Genomic DNA, 16,095 nt, shown 5'->3' on the forward strand with positions numbered 1-16,095 from the left:
AACCTGCGACCTCTCGCTGTCAAGGCGAGTGTCATAACCACTAGACCACGGAGGCTTCATGGTTTCTTTGATGATTTATATATGATTTAACAGTGTTAACGGCTACCTTGATTTATATATATATATATGTATATATATATATATATATATGCATATGTGTGTGTATATATATATATATATGTATATGTATATAGGCCTATTTTATGTATATGTATATATATGTACATATACATATACATACACGTATACATATAAGTATATATATACATAGGCCTATATATACATATAAATATATATATATATATATAATTTACTAAAATGTTTGAAATATAATACAGAAATACACTCACTCATTAGGGTATTATTGTGCATATTGTACTTAAGATATGTATGGCATAATTTTCAATTAAAGACACTGTTACATAATAATAAATATATGTACCTATAAAATACCAATACTATCGGTTAAATGAAACTATTGAATTTAGTAAAAGACCGGCTACTTACTTGTAAGGAAATAAATAAAACGTTACTCATGGAACCTTTAGCACGATGATGATATCAATTTATGCCTACACGATGTTGTGCGGCATTTTCAGAGTCATTAACTTTAGTATAATAACAACATTATATTCCAGGCATGCATCAACCGATCTTATTAAATTGCGTATGAATGTAAACACAATAACCCTGTTTACTCTTCTACGATATCACACAATATCTGGACAGTGTTATCACATTAATTGCTCTCTACAATTAATACTCAATGACGTAATTCAATTTCATACAGCTACGAAGATAAGAAAGTGTGTATAGACAAAAAATAATATTAGCCACATTTTACTTTTGGTAGTTCTACATGATGACAGCAGTCGACATGTCACCTTCATGTTATTTCCTCACAATATTCAGTTCAATTTTACTTGGAATAGGTAAGTGCTGATTATTTCTAAGGTGCAAATAGATCTTAATGCAAACTAAAAAATCTGCTTCTTGAATACTTTTAAACCTTGTTTAAATATCTGTTAAATCGCATATATTTCTAACTATTTTTCCTCTCTAATTCGATTTATTTCACAATATTCCCCATCGAACCTCCAGCACTAGGTACTAGTTCTTCTGCCAATTATTTTAAGTTAAAATAGCGTTATAATAACGTTCAGCTTGGTTTTCAAAAAGATTTTTTAGAACCATAAAAACGTATTTGTAACTAAATAACATTGGAAACGTTGCAACAACGTTGTTTCAACGGGCTTTTTTAGAACCATAAAGACGGATATTTATGACTTAACAACTTTAGCACCGTTGCAACAACGTTAACGTTATTTTCTGAAATAACCAACTAAAACGTTCACAACGTTCGTGAATGCTGTTAAAGTTTTGTGTTTGCTGGGTTATTAATGACGTCATTTTGTTCATTATTTTTTTTTAGGTGTGGCCGATGAGGTTTGTTACGGTGATCTTGGTTGTTTTAACAATGATCTACAATGTCATCGACTATCATTTCCACCAATGGCACCAGATATTATGAATGTTCAGTTTCATTTGTACACTCATGTAAACCCAGTTAATTTTACTATCATTGACCGGAATGTTCCAGAATCATTGACGTCAACATATTTCAATCCACATTTGAAGACAGTCGTGCTTATCCACGGCTGGACAGATACCGCCGGCGGTTGGACGAACAGGGTACGAGATGCTCTGTTACAACGAGTAAGTACATAGTATTAGTATTATTTATTGTTTTTATTATTATAAGCCTACTAATAGGCGTACTAATAATACTAATGGTAATAAAAATAATAATAAACACCACCATCATCCTTATCACCATTATCATATTCACCATCGTCTTCACCATCATCATTATCATGATTATCAACATCATCACCATCATAACCACCTACATCGTCATCACCATCGTCATCATCAACATAACCATCACTAAAATCATCATCAACGTCATCATCATCATCATACATAATCATCATATTATTAACATTACTGCCTTCCCAGCTTTACTTTTTTTGTGAAGTCAAGCGGGAATGTATGGCCTAAAGTTAGCTGCGTAGGACTACTGTAGAGAAGATTAACTAATCGGACCTGTTATTATACAGTATGGTAATCATTATAATTACTGTCATTGCGATTATTTTTACCCAGTACCAAATGATAGAAATTACAAGACTAACGATTTTAACGTAAAATACTGATGCAGGAATCTGTGAATATCGTGGCCGTGGATTGGACTATTGGTGCTGGGCAACTTATCTATCCAAGATCTTGTCAGAATGCGCGTGTTTCTGGCAAGGAGGTAGCTTTATTCCTAAAGTTCATCCACGATATTACGGGGGCCAGCTATAGTAACATGCACTTGATCGGTCACAGTCTTGGTGCCCACGTGGCCGGTTACGCAGGAGAGGCACAACCTGGTATCGGACGTATAACAGGTATTAATTTTTTACAATTCCACCGAAATATTTCTCTTATGTATTTTCGAAAATGATATATATCTGTCTCTTATACACATCTAGATGTGTATAAGAGACAGTGCATCAACCATATATATACCTACCAACTAATCAACTTACCAACCAACAAATTAAACTGAAAACCAACCGAATAATCAATAACAAATCAACAACAACTAACCAACCAACTAATCAGTATATCAATGAATAAGTAAATAAATAGATAAATAAATAAAATAATAAATCAATCTATCAAAAAAAAGTTAACAAATCAATCAATAAATTATGAAATCAAATTATACGCAATGTTGGCCTATGTCAATCTAAAAATAGCACACAAATACAGTATGCAATTTCAATTTTTGAACAAAAACATGTTCAATGTTTGCTGTCAAGCTATGATTAAATACATAGTAAATTTCCTGTACCATATCTGTAGGCATATATTCCCTATTGAGTACTCTCAAAGAATATTCATAAATAAACTGACTACTGATAAATACCACTTTATCTGTTAGATGTAAGCATTCTATTTGTAAGCTTATCTATACCAGGTAGTGATGCAGCTGGTCCCGGCTATACCGTTTTCGATCGACGATGCCGGCTAGATCAGACGGATGCTGATTTCGTAGACGCGATTCATACAGACGGTGAATTTCTTGGAGCAGGCATGCATCGAGCGGTATGTTTATATACAAAATATTTTTTTTTTAACAACTTTTTAAATAACAACTGCCTAGTCAGAAGGTATTACTCTATTTGAAGTAGCATACATAGGACTATGCTATAGTTATACGCTGTCTAATATTCTATATTTTAAATCGTCGCTTTGGTATCCTTATTTTTTATTTACAAAGAGATATACCTGTCTCTTATACACATCTAGATGTGTATAAGAGACAGCAATAATACAAGGATACAATGAGACTTTATTCATCCCACTACAGATAAATATTATGGCTTAATACAATATTATGACAGCAAAAATCATTAGACAATAGTAGTAGTAGTAGTAATAATAATAATAATAATAATAATTATTATTATAATTATTATAATAATAATTATTATTATTATAATAGTAAATAATAATAATTGATGTTTTAAAAATTGTAAACTACTGTAGAGAAGGTGAGAGTTTCCACTACCTAACCTAGCCGACCAGTATGAACCAACGACCAGTGCAGCAGCGTGTTCTATCGCAATCTAAGTGGTAGATTCTCTAGGCCCCAGCTACATTTACCTTCGATAAAAAACGAATTATTTTAATCGCTAGCTAGCATTCTTACATTTAACAAAATATTGTTTTAATTTTCATTAAAACGTATGTATACTTTATGGACCTTTCTGTCCTGTTTTGTAGTTTTTAGGTCGCTCAATTGTGTTCAACGGTTTACATGCACTTCGCGAAAATCTAGCTTCGCGGTGTCAAATAAGTTGCTGATTTCCACACAGTTTTTTATTTCGTCATCGTAAACATGTGCGCTCATTTTAACGACTGGCGTTGGTGGTAGTTCGTTGAAATTGAATTAATAGCGAATATTATAGCAGAAATAGAAAAGATTGAATTGTCAATAAATAAATACAACAAATCTGATTTTATTATTAAGAATACATTATCACTTTGAAAAACGTACGCAATCGGACTTTTTAACGTTATTACTTGGTCGATGATGCAAAGGGCAAAGGTCATTGGTAATATCGACTATTCGTAAAACTGACGTTTGCTGGGTGTTTACCCAAAATATTAAAAATAATTTCTGAAAACCAGACTAATGAGACTACTTCGATGCTGTTAGCCAAAAGATGATAATGGTGGTACAATACAACAACGCTTGCTTAGATGCCTACGTTACGTAATCGTGTCCTTGTAATCCGAGGCGACTTTACCGTTAAGCAAGTTAATTTACCGTTATTCTAGTAAAGTTAAGTCACTTAACTTAAGTGACTTAATTCCTTTATCTAGCTATAATTGAGTGGTTCGCGTCGAACTTTTAACTAGTTAAGTGGATGTATATCTAGATAAAAGTTCGACGTGAACCAGGCTTTTGTGTGTGTGTGTGTAAAGATATTATGCGATAGTATGAATGCCATGGGTTTTTTCCTATTTCAGTACGCACACATGGACTTTTATCCTAATGGTGGAAAAGATCAGCCAGGGTGTAGAACGATATTCCTTGACAGTGAGTTTGCCAAACTTCATACATAGATTTATTCAGATTGATATCATTATAAGTTTACATTAAGTTATATTTGACAATTTAATTAATTTGAAACCTTATTAGCAACAAAGTATCTGCTTTTACCGCCTGTACCGACTTTCCCCTTTTGCATTTATTTACTTTTCCAAATAGTTATTTATAATAATGTTTTCTTCTGTCTTCTTTTTGTACAAGAGACTTCTGTTTTTTAAGTTCTTTGTAAATCATCGCATTTTTGTGATCTCACAAATTTTAGGGATAAAATTCAAGAACTGTTGTTGTAATCTGCATTACATACAAGTAGGCCTTCGTGTTCATTAAACTAGGCTAAATCCTAAAGAGGGCGAATGTTTGTTACTTTACAAATGCTAATGAATATTGCTTTATTGAATGTACTATAACAATATGTTCAGAAAATAATTTCTCTAATAACTCCATGTAAACTTAGTTAATCCTGGTGAATGATGTTTTATTGCAGTTGATAATTGTAACTTTAAAACCTTCAATACTTTTCTACATTTAGGTGGATGCAGCCACGCTCGCTCGCTTCACCTTTTCATTGAAAGTATTCTATCGGATGGATGTCGATTCAAGGCCTACCCATGCAGAAATTTTAGTGAATTCCAGGCGGGAAACTGCACTGAATGCGGGCAGCTTGGCTGTCCAGAGATGGGTTATTATGCAGACCGGTATATCAATCGGGCTAGAGGAAAATTTTACCTGAGTACGAATGCTGATTCGCCCTACTGTATTTCTTAATTTTTCAACTTGTTCCATGCAGTTTTGGGAACATAAAGCCTATGATACTCTTAAAATAAATATTTACCGTTTTGTTCCACCAGACAATATGCCAGTCGTATTCGTACGATATGTAATTGCATTTATTAGATTATGGATATCTCTGTGGTCGTAATTACGACACAGGATAGTATAATCAGGTCTATTGTAGACTAATTGCAATCACAACTAGCTTTAGGAATGAATACAGCTGACAATATATCCTTTGCATATACTGTATGGCATAACGGAATAACACAACATTATAAGAGTAAATTTGAAATAAGACATTGTTAGGTCTAAGGCGATACGTTGTCATTAACCTTAATAAACAGATACATTGGTTAGTAATATTCGTATGACTTTGTTATTTGAAATCCAACCCGATTCAACAACTAATAATAATAATAATAATAATAATAATAATAATAATAAGTAGAAGCTTCACAATGAGAATGAAAGGCAAGATCTATAAGGCTTGTGTTAGAACAGCGATACATATGGCACAGAAACGTTGAATGCGAAGTCATTAGAAGAAGGTATCTTGAGGAGAACTGAAAGAGCCATGATTCGGAAAATGTGTGGTGTGAAACTGTCCAATAGAAAGAATAAAAGGGAGCCTATGGATAGGTTGGGTCTGAAAAAAACAATTGCAGAAGTAGTAAAGAGAAGTGTATTGAAATTGAAATGGATGGGTCATGTGCTGAGAAGGGAAGACGATGACCCATGTGAAAAGAGCATGTGATCTGGAAGTGGATGGTATAAGAGGAAGAGGACAACCAAAGCTTACATGGAAAGATATGGTGAAGAAAGAAAGCTGTAAGTTGGTCTAAATGAGGAGAATGCTCAAGATAGGAAATAGTGGAACATGGGAGTGTCATCATGGCGTGAAAGTCAGTAACCATTCGTAAGAGCGGAAATGCTGACGTAAATTAATGAATAATAATATTAATAATATTAATAATAATAATAATAATGATAATGATGGTGATGATTATGATAATGATGATGATGATGATGATGATGATGATGACGATGATGATGATGATGATGGTGGTGATGATGATGATGACGATGATGATGATGATGATGATGATGATGATGATGATGATGATGATGATGAAGATGATGATGATGATGATGATGATGATGATGATGATGATGATGGTGGTGATGATAATGATGATAATAGTTAAGTATACGGGAGCTTCCCACATACATTGGGTTTGTGAAAAAACATGCCGGAACAATGATCACGGCCTAAATCCCTAAAACTGTTAGGTCTGATGATGACTGGAAATTCAAAATCGATAATCTGATTATTTCGATGCATACATATAACCATAAAACATAATGTAAATTGAAAATGTAAATGTAAATTGAAAACGATTAAAAACATTAAAAATTTCATTTTTCACAAATTATGATTATATTTTATCTTTATACAAATTCACATCCAAGACAGAATTAATAGATATTTACAAAAATAAGGCAAGTAGGCAAATATAAAAACATCAAAACATCAATCAAACACAAGCACAAGACATAAAAAAGGGAGATAAAAAGTAACATTAAAATACATTAGGAGAACGCAACAGGTTAAAAAACATATACGTAATAAACTCGATTATTTTAATTATTAATTATAGAATCATTATAACCGTATTATTATTGTAATTATTATTATTATTATCATCAAATGTAAAAATTCAATCATCCAAACAAAGCACGCAAAATTAAATTTCAATTAAAATTACATTGAAATTGGGAAAGAAAAACGCGACATGAAAAGGGGCCAACATAAAAAAAAGGTTGTCATGCATTATTTCATTGTTACAATCATTGTTTTATATATATAATTATAATTAATAATAACAATTACAACAACTAGCAATAAAAAACCGTCAATCAATCAATGTAATTAATAGTCAATATCATCAATAACAATCATAATAATAATAATGAAAATAATTACTATTATTATCATAATTATTACTAACATAATCATAATTATTATTATCTTCTAATTATTATTGCAGTTAAGCCAAAATCATTCATTTGGGATTGAAGAAAGAAATGGTATTGCACTCTTTCGATACCTTTCCACTTTGCATTTAGGATGCTGATACCTCACTTTTCTAAGTTCCATATTGCTATTGTTAGCAACATTAAACCATTTTTTGAAATGATTACTTTTCAAACAATTCTGGGCAAACTTACAACAGAGATTGTAAATTCTTTCAGATAGTTTTACTAAAGAAGGCTCGTCGAGAGACTGGGCATGCCAAGTACTCATGGCCTTATCCTGCAAGCCCTTTTTGAATTGATTCAATTGTATTGCTATGTTGTACAGTAAGACCTGAATGCCAAACAGGCATACTCAACACTCGGTCTTATGTAACACTTATACAATTCAACAAGGCCGTGCTTTGGAAGTTTGAACTTCTTTAATCTTCATAACATGTGCAGACGTCTACTTGCTTTAGAAATTATTTCTTTGACATTACGATCCCATTTAAGGTTATCTTGTATCCACAGCCCTAACAGCTTTGTTTCTTTAACAATTTCAATTTGGGTATTACCAATTAACAAGGTAAAAATACAGTAATCCATGGTTAACTCTTAGAATACTTTTACCTTTTACACTTTTATTAGAAGGGAGCATTGCTTCGTACCGTGAGCCTGCTCATCATAATGCAAAATCGGCCTCTAAAAAAGCATTGTACACGTAGCTGTATCAGCATGCTTGCGAAAATGGCAGTTTAATGGTTTAAAATTCAGTTTATCGACATCTGAAGGGAATATAAACGGTGTGCGAAGGGAAACTTGACTGTGACCTTGATTCAATCTGCTCTCTTTTCCTTGCCCTGTTGTTTTTCATAAACATCGATTCCCTTATTTTTCTATTTCAATCTCTCATCAATTTTAATAGTATGAATAATGCAACAGGACAGACTGTATGTTAATAAACAACGACAGAAACCCTACCAACGGAAACAAATTTCACAATCATTCAAAAACTACACAACACACATTTTAATATCTTTTACATTTACTTATCTTACAATTAATACAATTTACTCATGGAACATTTGGCACAGAGCGACATGACAGTCAAGCTCTATTTATTTCATATAAGATAATCTTTATTGTCACATTTCCAATAATGTAATATGAAATGTTGTTGTTGACTCTACATGTTAACATACATAAGGACATACTACACAGGATAAGTCTAACTATAGTCAGTTTATAGCGGCATCTGTTATGAGGTGGATTTCATCGAATCCCCCAGTAAGTTTCCTCAAGATGCACTCATTAACTTTCTGATCTCCATGATCATCACCTTTATCGTTTTCATAATCACCATCATCGCCATGATAATGATGATCACCACCACCATCTTAACCATGACCATGATTATGACGATGGTGATGATAATCATCGTCATCATCATCATTATCATCATCAACATTGTCACCATCATCATCACCACCATCATTATCATTATCACTACAACAATACGACATACAAATGGGATACTCAAATAATGAGATAACCACCAGAACAGCGAATTACACATTTTAGATAAATTTATTGTCACTATTTTCTACAAATTTCTATATAGGCCAACATAACACGATAATTTTACACCATGTTTCATATTACTAAAGGCCTAGTAAAGTATGTTTCGTAGTAAGTTCAACTGGTATGAACGAATACACTGCAGACTTGAAAACCATAAATAATACAAACTTTTCTTTCAAGTCCACCATAACGATAAACACTTTTACCAGGTAATACAGTTTCACTAAATATTTCAACATAGTCTTAGTAGTTTAGCCTAACCGGTTTTGTTGATTATGTTCTTGAGTAGGCAGAAAGGACGCTTGTCAGACGTAGAGAGGTAGAATGTCCCACTACTGACACTCGTGTCAGTGAAATAACCCATTTTGGGGCAGCCCAGCAGACTACAAGATGTACATTTACCAGCTTCAAAACGTCTATTGTTCAGGCAAGGAAATGCTGAAAAACAGTCTTTGTCGAGGCTTTCAATGAACAATTCTGTTGCTCGGCTGTGACTGCAGGATACCTCAGACATGTTTGCTGCAAATTTAAAAGAATTGTTTTCAATCATCTTGTCTATTTCCAAGTACATATAATTTGTAATGCGCTTGGTTATATTATATAGGAAAACATATAGGTAGGCTTATAAAAGGTAATTATTCGTCCGCCAGGTCATCCATCTATAATAAATCATCCATTTCCGTCCTACCATTAATTGCTCGTATTAGCTCGTTCAGTCGTTCATTCGTCGTTCAACTCACAACTTAAATAAGATGGAGTTGATTCCAGGATAGGTACATCTGTTACATTTGTAATGTGCCCAGAACACTGTAATTGGAAATCAAGTATCCTAACTAATTCAATCTAGACCATTTAATGATACAATCACATTAAAAACATTAATAAGTGGCATTGAAGAAACTTACAAAAAGCGTCAAAAATTGTTTCGGGACAACCAGGCTGCTCTTTACCACCATTTGGGTAGAAGTCTATATGACCAATCTAATAAAGAAGACAAATATATATATATATATATATATATATGCTGTCTCTTATACACATCTAGATGTGTATAAGAGACAGTAATGATGGTGATGGTGATAATGATAATGATGATGATGATTATGATGATGAGGGTGATGATGACAGTGCATCATGCCAACGATGTGCTTAAAATTGTATAACCCATAGGTATGCTACACAGACCTTTGGTGAGAATCCAAACATGTTGCAGTTAGAAATCAGTAAATTTGCGTTTTAACCTACCACCACTTACGGTATTCTTCATTGATTGAGAGCAGGAGCAACACAATCGCAGGTAAAGTTCCTTTCCCAGGGGGAAGCAAAATGAAGCATACAGCGAAAAGTTCGCCCCCCCCCCCTCCCAAAGTTAAGAACCCAATTGGAAAACACGGTGCCGACCGCTCATAATATACCGAACCCATGGATATATATATATATATATATTGATTGATTGATTGGTATAAGGCGTAAATCTATATTAAATTGATACAATTTACGTTGTTTTATTTGTAGCTGCTTGATGATCTGTTAATATTCAAACTCTTTGAAAACAGGTATAGAACTGTGAACGTAGTTGAACAGCTGTATACATACATATGGAATAGCCCATAAAGAATATGAATAAGTTTGGCTAAATAAAGCTATGTGCGCGGTATGACAATAAGAGGTCGCTGATATTAAATCTATATAAAAAAAAAAGGCAAATATTAGTAGTTAAAATAGGTCCGCCATCAAGACGATGGAATATTTATCAGCTTCCAAAAAAACCTGATTTTAGTATGGCTAAAGTAGACTGATTTCAGCAAAATGGCCTACCCTATAATTTAACCAGGCGTGTACCCTTTCCCATAGAAGATAGTCATTGAAATATCATATCGTAATTACGCTAACATAAATGCTTCATTGATGATAATCCTAATTATAGGCTAGATAAGAAAACCTCAGCATCATTACTTAAACAAATTAGAAATTATCAAAGCGGTACTTAACGCGCGTCAGCTGGAGTGATTGACTTTTGTAACATATATATATAATCCCATGATTCGAATGTTGAAGTAAAACGATCGACAACTTTTGACAAGATTGATCTTAGAAGTGAAGTAAATCTGCTGTCTACAAAATGCTGTTGCTGTTTCTTCTGGCCTTGATTTCAACTAATGGCAAGTATAATATACACACATTGTTCTTAAGACCTATAGTAGTTCTAGCCATCACAATAACCATGGGAGTTATTATAGTAGGTTACTTAACAACTCTATGCAATAACCGTTTCTGAAATATTGTTAAAAGCTTTTTTCACTACGTTTATGAAATTGTCTGGCCAATGTCTTCCTCTGGTAGCTCAATATTGAGCCAGTACTTCCTTACGGTTCCAAGTTACCATTCTCTTTCGTAAGGAAGAACTTTGATATCCCGAAGACAAGTCCAAAGAGTTTTATACTTTTAAAAAGTTGCGTTGTCAAATAAGTAACGATATTATACCAAATGTCAGTATTACGATAAAACTGAAATCTTTGATACTGATTTCTCTTTGCTCGTTATTTATTCAGACTGTCTCCAACCATTCTTCTACGCAATTGCCAATAGGATTCTCGTTTCTTTACCTCATGTTTCAATGGATAAAAATGTCATTCAAGATTTACTATAGTAACGACGTTACTATTTATAATAGTGACATCATAATTATTGTTGTTCTTACACAGGTCCCATTCTAGTTACACCATTTTATTATTTTATTATTTTTGTTATTATTATTTTCCAGTTGATTTCCAGCAATGAATTTTGCATTATATATTTACAAATTGCAAAGATTAGAACACTTCCGTTAGTTACAGTATGGTATAGAATAGACGATGTACTATGGCTTATATTCTGTAGTAAGCTGTTATACAGAGCTAACAAAATCAGCGTCAATAATTGTCTGTATTTGGTATTTACAGTGGCAGCAGACAAAGTTTGCTATGGAGACTTGGGCTGCTTCACAGACGACCCACCCTACGACACCTTCAAGGATTTCCCGCCAAGATCCCCAGATTACATCAACACAAACTTCCTTCTGTACACCCGCCTAAATGACAATATTCCGATGACAATTGATAGAACGGACCCTTCATCACTGAAAATCTCAACATTTAATTCACTGAAAAGAACTGTTTTTCTTATCCACGGTTACACTGAAGCTGGTCTTTTCTCTGACTGGGTGCAGAACGTCAAAACAAAACTTCTAGAAATAGTAAGAACTTTAATTTTTAACAAAGAAAAATACCCAACACAAATTAGCATTAAGGTATAATGGTACTAGAATGCATTATTTGATCAGACATTATAATAAAAAAAAATTAAGGTAGGCAAATTATGTTACGGAAGATATGAGAGTAGATGCAACTTTATTTTTAGAAAAGTAAAAAACGGACACGAACCCGTTGGTTGAGCGAAGACATAGAGAGAAAAACGGTTTTAATTGACTTTCGAGCATTTAATTTCTTTAATACTGTATTAACAATATTATATTTGACAGGAAAATGTTAATGTTGTAGTTGTTGATTGGGGACTTGGTGCCCATGATATTTACTACAAGTCAGTTCAAAACATCCGAGTAGTTGGTGCTGAGATTGGGCTTTTCATCCAGTTTTTGAACAAGGAGGCAGGTTTTCCAAACAGGAAAATACATATTATTGGCCACAGTCTTGGCGCACACACGGCTGGGTACGCTGGAGCCATGAACCCTGGAATTGCTAGAATTACTGGTAAATAATATTAACTACCCAGGAAACAAAAAAAAAGTTATTATTTTTACGGACGTTTTAAAGGTTATCTTGGAATATTTTCATCTAGATCCATAAATATAATTACCAATGACTGTTGATCCAATAAAAAACGATATGATACTCACACTACGTTTCGCCAATGATCCGTTCGCTTTCTCAAGTAAATTGGTAATTTTACATCCAGCTTGGCCTGACGTCACCTCGGTGTTGTTGAGGTCGAAGTACACGTCTACGTGCCGTCCCCTCCCCCTTTACTGTTTTTGTTATCTTCAGAAAGCGAACGCATCGTTCGCGAAACGTAGTATGAGTAAAATCATATTGTTTTTTTTTTTATTGGATCAACGAAAAAGAAAAGTCTATGATAATTAGTTTTAAAGATGTGGTTAGACCATAGGGAGTTTTCGCAAGCTTACGAAAACGATAACGAATACGGTTACGTCATCAAATTTAAAGACAGCCCTTTCCCCACAGTAGCATATTATATAACAACGTAGGTGATTCATGCCTTTTGCATAAATCACGGATCACATTTACCGTACAGCATATTCTCAAGAGTGCTTAAGGCACGAATGATGATAATGATAATGACGTAGGCTTAATTGTATTCGTATAATCGTATTATCGTTTTCGTAAGGTTGCGAAATCTCTCTTATGTCAGAAAATAGCGTTTTCATCGATTTACAGAATTACAAAGAAACTTGCATATAAAATTGAGTCTGTACAAAAAAGAGCTTTGCGAATTATACTGAGAAATAACTATATTTCTTATGATTTAGCCTTGAAACAAACTAAACTTCCTTCGCTTGCGGCAAGGAGGGAAAGCCTTGTTCTCTCTTTTGGTAAAGGGCTTCTTAAATCTGCCCAACACAGCTTCATATATAAATTAAACAATTCAAATGTGGAATTGAGATTTTCAATTTTGTTACCTCATGACTGATAGTATTATAACGCAGATTTGTTTGCTTGGTATTATTTAAAATTGTGTAATTTCATACGGTTGTTTATAATTACGGTATAATGTGTTGCTACTTTGAATATTAGGCCTATATGAATCTATTATATCGTTTCCATTGATTCAGCGTAAAAAATCTTGTTATACCTTACATTATAGGTCTATATCATTTTAATGAATCAGTCTAATACTAATTGATAACAATTAATTTTTTTAGGTCTCGATCCTGCTGGTCCCGAATTTCGTTACAACGATCCCGAATGTCGGCTGGATCCGACGGATGCGGTTCTTGTTGATAACATACACACGGATGGTGAAACGCTCGTCAGTTTAGGATTTGGTCTGCTTCAACCAGTAAGTGATCACGAAAATTATTATTAAAACGTTTTCATCATTTGTATTAATTGAAGGACACCAGAAGGCAGTATAGAAATAATTGCAAACAGACAGGAATTGAAACAGCTATTAGTGGTGGCCTGCACAGCAGTCGAATAATAACATTGACTTTAACTGTTTACCTCATTTTATTTTTTAAAGATTATATTTACTTATCGTTGTTTTATTTAAAATGTTATTTAAGTACACGTTGATCCACAGGCCACGCATTGTAATTTTATGTCTTTGTGTGGATTCTTTAAAAAAAAATAATAACAAAATAATAGTAATAATAATAATAATAATAATAATAATAATAATAGGCCTAATAATAATAATAATAATAATAATAATAATAATAATAATAATAATAATAATAATAATAATAATAATGATAATAATAATATTTTTTTTTAATCAGCTTGGGCACATGGATTTTTATCCAAATGGAGGCAAGGAACAACCCGGATGCCCTGCGACAGTATTCGATGCATTAGGTAGGTACCAGCTGACGTACACTGAATAAAGCTCGTTCTTGTTATAATGTCCATTTTAAACTTACAAAATGTATTATTTGCAATTCTACTTTAGGCTTTCAAATCAAAATAAGAGTGCCGATAGATAATTGGCCATAAACCGTTTAATAATAATAATCAGTTATTATTTCTAAAGATAGCTACAGTTTACCAATTGCGTCATGACAATAGACCTTTCCGGAGTGTCAATCAAACTTATCAACTGACTAATCAGAACAGCGCTAGGGATACGCGCGCGTCTCACAAACACACGTGTTGTCCCACAAACGCACGTGTTGTCCCACAAACGCACGTGTTCGCGTATGTTTTAACACTGTCGTCTTGTGGGACCTTAGCAACAATATCCAAGGGGCGGGGCTTAGCGGAAAGGTCCATTGTGACGTTTCTGCTGCCTTTTCTACGTTGTCACGTCCTATACATTTACTTTTTCAGCGGCTATCGATGAAGTGTCTTGCAGTCATAGCAGGTCGCACCAATATTTTCTTGAGAGTATGGACCAGGCGGCCAGATGTACATTTAAAGCGTATCCGTGCGCTAGCTGGGATCGATTTGTTGAGGGAAAATGCTCAGATTGTGGTCTGTTCGGATGTCCAACGATGGGCTATTACGCTGACCTGAGTCTAGCAAGTGGGAACTTCTACTTAGAAACTCAAAGTTCAGAACCATTCTGCAAGAATTAATTCCATAGATTAGCTATAACTTTTAAAGTTTCTCAACGATTCAACTATTCGAACTATGAATATTCAAAGAAATAATGACTTATTTAAATAAAATATATAAAACATTACCGTATATACAGTGAATCAGAATAGTTGTTATGTTAGAATAGCTTGATAAGTATTAGAATTTTTAATCGAAATTGCAAGTTATGAATTAAGAGGCGTCATTGTTTATTGTTTTTTTCATTGTCAAAAAACTAGAACATTATAAACACAAGGCAGCTTAGGCCTTAGAATGTGATCTTAAAAGCTATAAACGTACAACAAATTACTCAAAGAAACATAAACACAAAAAAGGTATAATAGAAATATACAGTACTCAATACAACCCTGTTCACAGTATTAGAAATAAATAAATATAATAATAATAAAAAATATGTGTGTGAATTGTCTAATTTTCTGGTGAATGAATCAAACCTAACCAAAAACAGTCAAGAAAACAATAATTCATATCCAAAAGTCTTCTTAACTGGTGCGTTCCTGTGGGGTATTCTCAGCTAAGAACACTTGCACATTAAGTTTTAAGTAGACTATTGGAGAACAAGAATTTTAATGACCTACTTTTACATTAGAATAATAGAAACTATGAGATCGGAAGTTTTGAGTGTTATACTCTTTGAATTTGCTCACGTCAGCCAAAGCCTTAGTCAAAACGAGGTGGTTGTCAACTCAAGTCAGTAGTATTATATACATTTATGAATAT

The 16,095-nt window shown here is 33.3% G+C and overlaps 2 protein-coding genes and 1 long non-coding RNA gene across 3 annotated transcripts in view; 2 read left to right on the plus strand and 1 right to left on the minus strand.

The window, feature by feature from the left end:
- Positions 1-872: 872 nt before the first annotated feature.
- On the plus strand, positions 873-5,803 carry LOC117112096 (pancreatic triacylglycerol lipase-like). Its single transcript, XM_033255145.1, has 6 exons — positions 873-932; positions 1,433-1,716; positions 2,222-2,453; positions 3,029-3,156; positions 4,588-4,657; positions 5,199-5,803. Exons 1-6 carry the CDS (start codon positions 878-880, stop codon positions 5,432-5,434), a joined length of 1,005 nt encoding a protein of 334 aa, XP_033111036.1. The 5' UTR covers positions 873-877; the 3' UTR covers positions 5,435-5,803.
- Positions 5,804-9,027: 3,224 nt separating this feature from the next.
- On the minus strand, positions 9,028-10,022 carry LOC117112109. The gene is made up of 2 exons (XR_004445980.1): positions 9,946-10,022; positions 9,028-9,559 (listed from the first exon to the last, which is right to left on the minus strand). It is a non-coding gene; the product is annotated as an uncharacterized LOC117112109 (long non-coding RNA).
- A 1,078-nt stretch (positions 10,023-11,100) lies between these two features.
- Positions 11,101-16,095, plus strand: part of LOC117112092 — a 13,694-nt gene continuing 8,699 nt past the window's right edge. Inside the window, exons 1-6 of the mRNA XM_033255142.1 lie at positions 11,101-11,202; positions 11,983-12,275; positions 12,561-12,789; positions 13,980-14,116; positions 14,559-14,634; positions 15,106-15,351. Coding sequence (XP_033111033.1) covers positions 11,163-11,202; positions 11,983-12,275; positions 12,561-12,789; positions 13,980-14,116; positions 14,559-14,634; positions 15,106-15,351 — 1,021 coding nt within the window. The 5' untranslated portion in view covers positions 11,101-11,162. The remainder of the gene's footprint in view (positions 11,203-11,982; positions 12,276-12,560; positions 12,790-13,979; positions 14,117-14,558; positions 14,635-15,105; positions 15,352-16,095) is intronic.

The sequence above is a fragment of the Anneissia japonica genome, unplaced genomic scaffold (genome assembly GCF_011630105.1).
Source record: "Anneissia japonica isolate Jap-2015-1 unplaced genomic scaffold, ASM1163010v1 scaffold3934_len446420_cov169, whole genome shotgun sequence".
NCBI lineage: Eukaryota > Metazoa > Echinodermata > Crinoidea > Comatulida > Comatulidae > Anneissia > Anneissia japonica.